This window comes from Castanea sativa, chromosome 12 (genome assembly GCF_040712315.1).
Source record: "Castanea sativa cultivar Marrone di Chiusa Pesio chromosome 12, ASM4071231v1".
Taxonomy (NCBI): Eukaryota; Viridiplantae; Streptophyta; class Magnoliopsida; order Fagales; family Fagaceae; genus Castanea; species Castanea sativa.
In genome coordinates, this window is record NC_134024.1 from 6,528,756 (window position 1) to 6,541,814 (window position 13,059).

The 13,059-nt window shown below is 37.0% G+C and overlaps 3 protein-coding genes across 4 annotated transcripts; 2 read left to right on the forward strand and 1 right to left on the reverse strand.

Moving 5' to 3' along the window:
* The first annotated feature begins 234 nt into the window (after window positions 1-234).
* On the forward strand, window positions 235-4,814 carry LOC142620012 (uncharacterized). The gene is made up of 2 exons (XM_075793446.1): window positions 235-3,471; window positions 3,584-4,814. Exons 1-2 carry the CDS (start codon window positions 345-347, stop codon window positions 3,946-3,948), a joined length of 3,492 nt encoding a protein of 1,163 aa, XP_075649561.1. The 5' UTR covers window positions 235-344; the 3' UTR covers window positions 3,949-4,814.
* Window positions 4,815-4,930: 116 nt separating this feature from the next.
* Window positions 4,931-7,422, reverse strand: LOC142620013 (uncharacterized). The gene is made up of 2 exons (XM_075793447.1): window positions 7,209-7,422; window positions 4,931-5,395 (listed from the first exon to the last, which is right to left on the reverse strand). Exons 1-2 carry the CDS (start codon window positions 7,329-7,331, stop codon window positions 5,300-5,302), a joined length of 219 nt encoding a protein of 72 aa, XP_075649562.1. The 5' UTR covers window positions 7,332-7,422; the 3' UTR covers window positions 4,931-5,299.
* Window positions 7,423-7,648: 226 nt separating this feature from the next.
* LOC142618705 (GRF1-interacting factor 3-like) lies at window positions 7,649-12,233 on the forward strand. 2 transcript variants are annotated; one of them, XM_075791694.1, is made up of 4 exons: window positions 7,649-7,927; window positions 9,401-9,477; window positions 11,432-11,513; window positions 11,593-12,233. In XM_075791694.1, exons 1-4 carry the CDS (start codon window positions 7,841-7,843, stop codon window positions 12,007-12,009), a joined length of 663 nt encoding a protein of 220 aa, XP_075647809.1. In that variant the 5' UTR covers window positions 7,649-7,840; the 3' UTR covers window positions 12,010-12,233. The 2 variants fall into 2 exon arrangements, with proteins under 2 accessions (XP_075647809.1, XP_075647811.1); XM_075791696.1 differs by having other exon boundaries at window positions 7,812-7,927; window positions 9,375-9,477.
* Window positions 12,234-13,059: the final 826 nt, after the last annotated feature.

A 13,059-nucleotide genomic window follows, 5' to 3' on the forward strand; every position in this document is an offset into this window, starting at 1 on the left:
TGGCCCATCATAGAGACTTTTCTTTGAATCCAAGTGTGACACTCTCAATATTCTGATATCATTTTTTGGCAATATACTCAGTGTTCTGATTTGAGTGCCACAGAGTGCGACCAACCTAAGATGTTGTGCATGTTTCTTAAAGCTGCTGCCATTTTCCACCCACTCTCACTCACATAAAGCTTCCCACGCTTTCTTAAAAGTTGTGGAAACACATCAAATATTCCTCTCGGAAAAGAAATACAAACAGAAAAACAAAGAAGGAAAACATTTAGCATTAGCAACACTATGAAGACTTCGTTCAGGACCCACAAATAGCAAATACAAGGAGTTAGCAACCAAACCCCATGAGAAGAAAATTCATTAGCTCATCAACAGAATTACCATGTTCGTTTTATTCATCCACTATGTCTAGAGATTGTACCATGTTGCTCTTTTCATACCATGTTCTATTCTCTCTTAGGTTCATGTTAGCTTTGTCCGTCTCATTAGCTCCATCAGCCATATACCTTCTCGAATTCCGTGATAGCCTTCCCAAACATTCTCAGAATCTCTTGCCATGGAACAAGACCAATTCACCTACTTCACCTTGCAAATGGCCAGGAGTTTATTGCTACCACAACAATGGCTTTCAAGTCAAGGCCTTAAACCTCTCAGGCTTTGGACTTTCTGGTGTCTTAAACCATTCCATTTCCTATCTCTGCCTCCATAAAAATTTGCTCTCTCTTGATCTCAGTGGCAACAATTTTACTGGTGGCATCCCTCAGTTGCTTGGAAACTGTGGCCAACTGAATACTGTTCTTCTCAATGACAATGGCTTCCAAGGACCAATCCCTCCTGAGATTTTCCAATCAAAGAGACTTTTACGGCTTGATTTGGGCTATAATTCTCTCTCTGGTAATATTCCTCCTGAGGTAAGCCTCTGCATCAACCTTGAATATATTGGATTGTACAACAATTATTTGAATGGAGAGCTTCCAAGTGAACTATTCTATCTACCAAAAATGAAGCATCTTTATTTGAACACAAACAACTTTACTGGATCTTTATCAGATTTTTCACCTTTATGTGCAATATCTAATCTTTGGATTCATGAAAATGCATTTTCTGGATCTTTACCTCATACTTTGAGCAACTGTCACAGCCTCACTATGTTTATGGCATCCAATAACAAGTTTGGAGGTGTCATTCCACCAGAGATCTTCAAGGGTCTTTTGCAACTTGAAGTTCTCTATCTTAATGCAAACAATATTGAAGGGGAAATACCAGAGACTTTGTGGGGTCTTGAAAGATTGCAAGAGCTTGTTCTTTCAAGCAACAAGCTAAATGGAACTTTATCTGAAAGAATTGCTCAATGCCAATGGCTAACAACTATTGCTCTCTCTGATAATAAGCTGGTGGGTCAGATTCCTCCTTCAATTGGAAACTTGAAAGATTTGAACAATCTGTTTCTCTTTGATAACATGCTTGATGGCTCATTACCCCCTCAGCTTGGAAACTGTTCTTCACTTGTTGAACTTAGGCTTCAAAATAACTTAATCAGAGGAACAATTCCTCCGGAAATTTGCAATCTTGAGAATCTTGAGGTCCTTCTTCTGTTCAATAATCATATCGAAGGCCATATTCCTCAACAGATTGGTACAATGAGTAGTCTTGTGGAGTTGGCTGTGTATAACAATAGCTTGACTGGTAGAATCCCATCTGGAATTATCCATTTGAAAAGGCTCACATTCCTGTCCTTAGCTCATAATAGTCTCATTGGAGAGGTGCCATCCAAGCTTGGGAAGAACAACTCTCCTGGTCTAATTAAATTGGACTTAACTGGGAACAATCTATTTGGACCAATCCCTTCTACTATATGTACTGGCAATCATCTTTCGGTTTTGGCACTGGGAAACAACCAGTTTAATGGAAGTTTTCCAATTGGCATTGAAAAATGTTCATCTCTTAGGAGGGTGATTCTTAGTAACAATCTTTTACAAGGGAATATACAAGCTGATTTGAGTAAGAACTCTGGAATATCTTTCTTAGAAGTTCGAAATAACTTGCTCGTAGGAACAATACCCCCAGCATTAGGTTATTGGAGCAATTTAACAATGCTTGATCTTTCAGAAAATAGTCTATCTGGCACCATACCTCCAGAGCTCAGTAAACTTGAGGATCTTCAAATCTTGAGACTTTCTTCCAATGGACTGGCTGGAAGTATCCCCTCTGAGTTGGGACATTGTAAAAGATTGATCAAACTGGACCTGAGCAAGAATTATCTTTCAGGAAGCATTCCTTTGGAGATCACCTCACTTACAAAACTGCAAAACCTTCACCTTGAAGAGAACAAATTCAATGGAGCTATTCCTGACTCTTTCTCTTCTCCACATAGTCTGTTTGAATTGCAACTGGGAAGCAACATGCTAGAAGGCACTATTCCTTGCAGTTTGGGTACACTTCATCATTTCAGTTCAGTTCTCAATTTAAGCAACAATAGGCTCTCTGGTAATATCCCAGCATGTCTTGGCAATCTGGACAAGTTACAAATTCTTGACCTATCAGGTAACAGTTTCTCTGGTGAGATACCAACTGAACTAAACAACATGATCTCCCTTACATTTGTGAACATATCATTCAATAACATCTCAGGAAAACTCCCCTCTACTTGGTTAAAATTGGTGGCTTCATATCCAGGATCTTTCCTTGGAAACACAGGACTTTGCTTGCTTGGTATTGAAGAGAAATATTGTGTTGAAGCTAGAAATAGTCATAAAAGGGGGCAAGTGTTGGCTGGTGTGATTATTGGTGTTGTAATCTCAGTGACACTACTCTGTGCTCTAATTTACACATTAATGGTTAGAGGCCTCGGGAAGAAACTTACTCCTGATCAATCTCTTCTTCATGATTGTCGATCAATGACCGAAGATTTACCTGATGATCTAAAATTTGAAGACATTATGCGTGCCACAGAAGGCTTGAGTGACAAATATGTGATTGGGAGAGGCAAACACGGGACTGTTTACCGCACAGAATCTGCAAACTCCAGAAAGCATTGGGCAGTCAAGAGGGTGGACTTGTCCAAGTCAAGCTTTAGACATGAACTGAGGACATTAAGCTTAATTAGGCACCGGAATGTGGTAAGAATGGCAGGGTATTGCATCAAAGATGGATATGGCTACATTGTCACCGAGTACATGCCAGGAGGAACCCTTTTTGATGTACTACGCCAGAGTGATCCCTGCTTGTCTTTAGACTGGGACACTAGATATCGAATTGCTTTTGGTATTGCACAAGGTCTTTCCTACCTTCACCATGATTGTGTGGCACAAATTATCCATAGAGATATCAAATCAGATAACATTCTAATGGATTCTGAATTGGAACCAAAGATTGGAGATTTTGGGATGGCAAAATTGGTTAACGATTCTGATTCAAGCTCCACAACCACAAGGTCTGTAATTGTAGGAACCTTAGGCTACATGGCACCAGGTTGGTCACAAATCAGTATAATGACTTACATTTTATTGTCAACATTTGATACATTGATAATAAAAGCTAACATTCTGTCTTCTTTGATTTATGCTTTTCATTTATGTTTTAGAGAATGCATACTCCACTCGGTTGACAGAGAAATGTGATGTATATAGCTATGGAGTCATTCTACTAGAGCTTCTTTGCAGAAAATTGCCAGTGGACCCTTGCTTTGAAGAAGGCCTCGATATTGTCTCCTGGACAAGGAAGAACCTGCAGGAAAATGATGAGTGCATTTGCTTCCTTGATGAGGAAATCAGTTACTGGGATGAAGATGAACAACAGAAGGCATTGAAGCTGTTAGACTTGGCGCTTGAGTGCACTGAACAAATGGCAGACAGTAGACCCTCCATGAGAGATGTAGTAGCATTTCTTATCAAGATGAACGATAAGCATGCAAGAACCATACATGATAGACAGAGTTCAAGGGTTTAGAATAGAATTTGATACAAAATCTTCTACAGCTTTCACGTTGCTTTTTATGTGAAGAAAATTACAATATTAAAAAAAAAAAAAAAAAAAAACAGTGAATTCACTAATAAATTGTGCCTTCCTGCAACGCAAGCGAATCTGAGCTTCTTAAAATAGAAGGATAGCTTTGACACGCATCATGCACTCAGGCCTTTGCTCCTGAAACTTTCCATGGATTTGTATGATAACTTCCTTTATATATATAAAGTTGAAGGTTTAAGATTCCATCATTCACATATTCTTTCAATTTCACTAGAAATTTACACAATCAAATTCACCATTAGCTTTCAAGGGTTATAAGATATTGAGGTGTACCCTCCTTAAGTATGAACAAATTAGCCATCAGCTTTTAGGATCATTTCCTACGTGACGATGCCTCTAATCCAGGAGATACATGCTAATAGCATACCCCGTCAAAGAATGCAAAGATAAGGTTGGTCCTTCAATACATTTCCAGCTTAATTTCCCCATAATCTAGAATGGAGGCGTACACAATCCAGATACTACCACTTTATAACTGAAAAGCATGCAATACGATACCACAGTAGAGTATAGGGAGACCACTTTTGCCACAATTTGATAAAGTGATGGAATGTGAAAGGTAGAAAAGTAATTATGTTCATGTCAAAGCGATTGTTAACCACTCATAGTCACTACTTAAACAAGTTGTGACAAAAGTTCCGTCTTTAGAAGAACTGAGCACAATTAGCCCCCAAATGGATACATCATCTGCATTCCTCAACTAACACCATCTTTGCACCCAAAACTGTGCATCACATGGCATTTAAGGCAGCCACACTTTCTTTTAAGAAGCATTTGACATCGCTACATGATTAAACTCAAGATATTTACTGATTATTTGCAAGGATTCATAAATTCAGGCTGCTGAATATTTCTACATCTTATTTATACATTACCAATCTCAGGGATGTCTTGCTCATTCAGATGCAGCGGTTAACTTTATAGTGCAATTTTGTTATCATTAAACAACTCCTCAACCACAAATAAAATAACTAATGGAGATGGTGCATCACTTCTTGCAGATACCTGCTGAGAACAAAAGCTACAACAAACACAATTTGAATGCCGTGAACATCACGATTCAAATTCAGCAGAAGTTTTCATCCAATACAAACACAAGAACTCAAGTTTTATATTAGATCAAGTATGCCAAAAGACAAGTAATTATTCCTCAAGAGAGGGAGGGGAGAAAAAGGGGGTGGCGGGATGTTAACTACTCAGCAACCATTTGCATACTAAGAAAAATAATGCTTGGAGCCATAACAGCAAACTGCAAAAGTGGGCCTCAATACACCTATTCTGTTGCCTCCACACTTTGTGAAGTTTCATTTTCTTTCAACTTTTCCAATGCTGAAATCCGTCTATCCAGTGACTCAGTGAGGCCATTCACCTGGAGAGAGAGAGAGAGAGAGTAATAATTAAGGATCATACAAATATGTTCTCAGAGAAGAGCAAAAGACAAAAGAACAAAGACCATTTTTATTCAGGCCACCCAATGAAATGCATAAAATAAATTTCGGTATAGTTCATATAGCCAAAAAAAAACCAGAGACCTTACTGCTATGTTTTCTTAGAGAAAAGCAAAAGACAAAAGAACAAAGGTCATTTTTATTCAGGCCACCCATTGAAACGCCTAAATAATTTTCAGAATGGTTCATATAGCCTGAAAATACAAGAGACGTTACTGACCTAAAATGGAAACAATCCCTCTTTGTACCACATGCTTTAGGCCGGGACAAAAGATGCAAAATGAATTTTCTAATGCACAATTTTTTTTTTTCCTTTTTTTACTCCAAATACAATCTCACTCAAAATCATTATAAACAAAAAAAAGGACATCCAATACAGTTTCATACGAAGACTAATAAATTTTGGCAGTTTGTCATTATATCGCAGAGCCTCTTTCAGTAATCTACTCCTGTTTTGTTTATCAAGAAGTAATTGGATTCTTACAGGTTGCATTGCTGTATACATGCATGTCTCCATATATGCATTCAATGGTTTAGTTTCATAGGCACTGGCATGCTATGATGAATCATTTCAGTCACATTATATTAAAAACACAGTTATGCATTGCCTAATCACACTAGCACCAAATTTGAATTTGGAACTGCTAATAAAGAGTAAGCACTTCCATAGTCCAAGGATGAATATAGGTATAGGGTTGAAAACACATCAGGAACATGACTTAACGCTACCAGTTAAATACCATTGCATCTCTCAGTTTTATTGAGCCTCTTGGTTTACTCATTTACTACTACCGACATGGCTTGGTTTTTAATTGCCCAAATCCCTACTTTTCCAAGCCAATGAGCTCTAACTCAAATTGCACCTCTTTCCCCAGTAAGAGCAAGGTGAAAGGTGAGGACATGAGTTCAAAATCCACTGGGTGCATGTGGAATCCACCAATTAAAAATCCATAATTTTCCAAATCCATACTATTCAATCCAAAATGGTGTTTTATCATGCACCGGAGGAAGATCCCCAACCTAACCCAAGTCCAAAATCCGATTCCATTGGTTGATTGTGCAGTGTGCACCACAAAACCAATGCCATAAATCGGATTCCAAAAAGGTAAGAATTTTATGCAGTATCAGACTCCATGCCACATATTCGCCTTTACTGAACCATGACAAGCAAACATTCACCACCTCCAATACTAATACCAAATTAAACAAACATGAAATACACACAAATTCCCCCACATACTTCTAGTTTCACAAAAAGGCAAAAAGCGCACAAAAAAAATAAACAAAGCCTATCTGGAAGCAAGCCAAAATGATTGTTATCTCAAACTCTCAAGTCTCAACAATCATTCTCCTCCCAAATCCCCAACTACCTAGTCTATCTAGCTTGCTTCAAAATGAAGCATACCATTTATCCACACATTCATACAACTTTTTAGATATAAAAAACTTGCTAAGCACCAAGCATAGTCTCCTATTATTTGCAAATTCATGATTTATCAATCAACTAATTATCAACCTAATTTCTAACTTCACTTCTTGATATATATTTCTATTCTTCCCAAATGTTAGAATTCCCATAATCCACGAAATGGGTTTTGTGAAATACTACAAAATAAGTAAAAATTTTCAAAACCCACATTCAAAAATCGAAAATTTCATTCATACAAGCAAAATTCAACGACACCCACCAACAAATATAAAAAAAGTTTTGATCTTTTGGGGTTTTGCTTATACCTGTTGGGAAATGGAGTCATGGGCAACCTTGTAATCATTGCGAAGAATGTAAAGCCCCAGAAACGACGCCACTGCAGCTCCTGTGAAGAACGATGCCAATCTCACTCGAAGAACAAAACCCATTTTTTCTTTTCCTTTTTATTCTCTCTCTCTCTCTCTCTCTCTCTAAGTTTCTGGCCTGAATGTTATAAAATGGTAATAGCACTCGTACCAACCAAAACGACAGCACAACAGGTTTTTTAGTCTTATATAGTACACAGTACATACTATTAGAGTCACTAAAACGACACCGTGTCTTCAAAGGAAGGGTGTGTTTGTCAACTTGTCTTGGAAGTAGTAAATATTGCCTTGGCAACACTGTTTTATTGGGGGGCTAAAGCTATAGCTATTCACTATTGCTATTGTCACTGGCAGGAGATTTTTAATAAATAAAATAGTAGTTTTTTTTTTTTTTTTTGAGAAAGAAAATAGTAGTAGAGTACGGCGACTATGTAGTAGTATATACCATATAGTACTAAGAAGTATTCTATAATACAAACAGTTTCACCTGTGGGCTCTGGGTGTGCGTGGGGGTCCCATTGAAGTAAACAAGGTCTAGGGTTGGTTTTTTGTTTTATTTTTAGAGGACAGAAATGCAGCAGCAATCACCAGATATGTTGAATAATGCTGCACCTTCAATTCCTGCAAATACTAATATCACCACTGAGCAGATTCAGAAGGTACACTTTTTTTTCAATGTCTTTATGTATGTGTTATATGTGTGTGCATGTATGTAAGATACGCAATATGATACAAGTTGTGTCAGAACCCAGTTAGCTATGTGTTGAAATCTTATGAGTCCTATTGATTTTTCTTGATGGGTATTAGTTTTTTTTAAAAGGTGATCTCTTTTCTTTTTCTTTTTCTTTTTAATTGGGGGTGTTGAGGTGTTAATGCAAGAACCATGAAAATGATCCTGAGCTGTTTGATATATTGATTGTATAAAATCCACTTCTTTCCTAGAGGTTTTGGACTGTCTTGTCTCACGTGCAGCGCCCTGGACCGTGTGCTTTTATTCAATTGCGTAACTTTGATGAGAAAGGTAATTTGTGAGGGGGTCTGTATTTAATTGATCTAGGACCACTGGTTGTGGTTTTCTGGTCCGTATTGAAGGCGCACAGAAAGTGACACTATAAGTTTGTTTGGGTAGGTGGGTATTGCTTCCGAAATTGGGAACTGCAAGCTCCTTAATATATATTCTGATGGGTGGCTTAGTGAATCACACTAAAAGAAGCAGTTTTTGCCAAGAAATGCAGGTGTTTAGGCATTCATCATATGGCAATTTGTGTCTCAATCTGATTTTTCAAGTGGGCTTGCATATAACTTATGTACTTATATACTTCCTATTAATGTTTTTATATGCATGAATTTTCAATCAAATGCAGTATCCACATGTAATATCCCAAATTATGTGGATTGGATTGGATACATGTGTGTTGAGTCTTACATCTTGCTAGGCCGAAGTGAGGTTTATAAGTGATTCCCCAACTGCAATTTGACTTGTCATTTTGGGGTATAGAACAAATATGGATAACACTTCATCATCTCATTACAAATGGTATCAGAGCTAACTTGGTAACACCATGTGGCTCAAGGGTACTACAACACAATGTGAGACCTGACGATGACGTCAAGAATTTAAGTAAGGAGATTGTGATTCCTTAGATTATGTATATTGATTTGATAAGTGTGTGTTGCACGAGCGTGTGTTGAGTCCCACATTTCGCATTTACTAGATTGAACTAGACTATATAAGTGATTACAAGAAACCCCAATTGTAACTTAACCAGTTATTTTAGGGTATAGCATAGATGTAGCTAGCACTTCCTCCTTATTACTCCATTAGTGGTGGATTTTCATATATTAGCATGTTTTGAAGACTGCCCTCCGCGTTTCTTTCCTTATTGCTGGTATCTGATTAATGGTTTTGTCTATAACAAGCTCAAATTTTCTAAATTTTTCTCATATCATTTAGAATTGGATCATAAAGAAGTCTGGACAGAAATGTTTTGGTACAAGTTCAATTTGTTTCAACTTAAAAATTCTTTGATGGCATGATATCTTAGTAGAAATTTTCACTTTGCCTTGCATTGAACAAGGAACTCCCTTTTACTCACTCATTTATAGATTTTGATCTCTTATGCTTGGTGCAGTACCTGGACGAGAATAGAGACTTGATTCTGGCAATAATGGAAAATCAAAACGTGGGAAAATTTGCCGAGTGTGCCCAGTAAGTGGTAAACTAACTAGGATGCTTTTCTTTTGCTTCTTTCTAATATTCCACTTAATGGTAGCTTCCATATTGTTTTCAAATTTTTATTGTGAGCCGATTGTTTCAGGCTAAATTTGAATTCCTTAATAAGCATAGGCTCTCTTTTTTTCTCTTTTTTCCTTTTGGTTGGTCAAATTGTGTCCCATAACTATTTTGACTTTCTATACGCTCCTTTGGGGTTAAGGAAAAGAAGATCTATCATTTACTGTTTGGAAGCAGCAGCATCTCACTTCTGCACCTCGGTTACTGTGTATTTGTTGAGTCTTAAACCATTAGGTTTCTTTAAAGTTTGAAAAACAAAATAGGAATCTGACACCTACTAAAGACAGAAAAACCAAATAAGAACATGCATATTTGGATATATTACCTTCTTCTCATTTAAAGTTTGAAACAGGCTTAAGCCAGAGCTCCCTTCTCCAGAAAATTTTGATATTGCTAGTACTAGCATATATATGTCACTGACATTCATACCAACTTGAATATGTAAACTTGGCCAATACATGTCATAACTTACTTATGAATCTTCAATGAGGAGCAAAATTATTTGGGAAAGACCAAAGTATGAGAACAATCATAGAGAATTGTTTGGCCACTTATCAAAAAAATTCAAGGAATAAATTTTCTCATACTTGATGGGCTCTGTAATTATGTTACGTGGGGGTTTCAGATGAAATGGACTCAACTAGCTTATCAGATTTTGAACTACTACTGGAGAAACAAGCAGGATTCTTCTTATATAAGACTTAACTATTGAACTTTCTTTTTTCTCCCATTTCTTATGGTTGAACAGGTTGGATATTTTTTTGGTGTACTTTGATATACTAATGATGTTGTTTTCAGCTTACAAATTCATTGCTGATGTAAATGCTCACTCAAAACTATAAAGAGAGGTCCTAAAATGAAATGTTTTAGTTTAAGAAATTGTATTGCATGCAGTTCAAGAAAGCTAGAAATAACAAGGGATTAGTAAATATTCAGGGACAAAAGATGCTTAAGGCTAGCTCTTGTATAGCTTATGCGTGGATAAAAAAATTTGCTATTACTACAAATACTGTTTTACAATCATGAAACTGCATGGCCATAAAATGAAGGTTGAACCTAGTTGTTAAAATGGATAAGTGGTAGGATGAGAAAGGATGAATGAATGCATTTCAAATATATATATAAAGGAATGAATGCATTTGTTCGACATTAAATGTACCACTAATTTAACACTAGATATGAAAGTAGGATGAGACAGTTCAATTGTTGAACAAAGACCATTTTCTTTTCAGTCAAAGGTGCTGCAAGTACAAGGGCAAGAGACCTAAGTTTGGCAACTAATGACCTATTCAATGTGGCCATAAATTTAGTTACATGGTCAAAAGAACTTCTGTATTCAAGGTTACTAAGATACGGTTTTGTTGGGTTTTAAGCCTATTTTTGTCTAGAGCTGTCTATATCAACACAAATCTCTGTAGTTATGATATTTGCATGGTAACTCATGGAAATATTGAAATTTGAGTGCAATATATCTTCTTGTATTTGCACAAGTTTTACCATCTTTTGCGTTTCCTACTTGGTCGGTGCTTCAGCATCTAAACAGAGACATAGAATATATGATGTCTTAAGTTCCTATCAACTTCACCATTAGTTTTCATAGTAATAATATCAATGGACATCTAGAAATTATATAGCATTTAATACATCTCAAATGTATTCAAAATTATCATGAGATTCAGGATCAGAATAGTGTTTAAAGGTGCATGATTTGTTTGTTTTGTTTGAATCTCAAGTCAAAACTAAGGTGCTTCAATCTTTGTTTTTTTTTAAGGATAATATATGTTGGCTTATGTTCCTGGGATCATCATCTTCAGCACAGCCATGCATTGTGAACCTGTCTAACCATCATCTGACATTTTAAATGATTTAGGTATCAAGCCCGACTTCAGGATAACTTAACATATCTAGCTAAAATCGCTGATTCCCATCCACAGCCACCAGCGCCTTCTCAGGTAAATCATACATCCCCTTCCAAAACATACCATTGGATAAGCATTTTTTTTTGTGCTTATCATGTTAAAATATTTGCAGATGCCCTCACAACCCACAGGGCAACAAGGGCTTTTCATGCAGCATCCCCAGGCAACAATGTCTCAGCAGCAACCAGGTCTTTTCACCCCGAAGTTGCCTTTCCAGTTGAATGATCAGCATCAGCATCAGCATCAGCATCAGCGTCAGCAGCAACAACAATCACACTACCTCCAGCAACAGCAACAGCAACAACAACAACAACAACAACAACAACACTATCTCCAGCAACAGCAACAGCAACAGCAACAGCAATTCTTCCAAGGGCAGATGGGTCTGAGACCTGGGGGAATGTATCAGGCCATGCAGGGAAGCAATTTGTTTGGTATGCAGGGAAGCAAACAAGATAGCTCAGAGGCTGGTGCTGGAGATTTTCTCGGAAAGTTAGGTTCCAGACGTGATGAAGGCACAGATTCATAAGCAAGACAGATCTGGTCATTTACAGTTTTTCGTTTTCTCTGCATTTACCCGCTTTGGGCTGCTACACTAGCCATCCCAGTACATGTGCCGAAGTCTTTTCCTCTCAACACTCAAGAAGTGGTTGAAGTATGTTGCACAATCATTGCTATTGGTGTAATCTTGTTTGTCGATTACAAATTTGGGGCAAAGCGTTTTCATTTATAGATGACAAACTTTTTATTTTTTGCCTTCATCTACTTCAGCTTTTACAGCAAGGTACATTGCCAATGCAAGTGTCTATATTCAATTTAGAGTTAATTGAATGTTTCATAATGAGAGAGAGAGAGAGAGAGAGAGAGAGAGAGAGCAGATACAATAGACGCACAGTCTACTTCAAGAATGCAATTCATTTGGATGTGTGGGAAAATCCTTGGATCCTCACAATTCTTGATTTAAACCAAAACCTAATCCAGCTTTACACTATCAAACAAATCGGGTGTCTGATAAGATCAATACAAAATACAAAACTCCTTTAGGTGGGATAGATTAAAGGTTTTTGAAACTTTTGACAATACCTCAGCAATGGAGGTAGTGAAAATTCATCTTCCTCAACAACCATTTAAGGGGGGACCTTAAATTTGGACATGTAATGTGAGTGGTGAATCAATAGTGTATACTTGCCAATCTCCTTGATACAGCTTTGCATCTTCTCTTACAAAAGTAGATTGGAATCAAATTTAGAGCTCAAAGATTCATTAGATATTCAAACTATTTATTTGAAAAATAGCCTAGAATTCCCTCTCAACCGAAGATATGATCAAAGTAAAGATTTTTTTTTATTGAGGATGATAGTTATCCCTTAGGCAATGTTGAAAATGAAACACTTAAAAACATATTATAGCTCAAATTATGTGGTCTGACCAATTAAATTTCATGAAATGGGCAATTTGAAATTTTATCAATGATGAGCTTTCCTTTAAATGTGACGGAATTGCTCAAGATATTCCCATAGGAAGTGCGTATCTCTCTGCTTAATGCAATTTTTTGTGTCGTGTTGTGAATGTTAAGAAA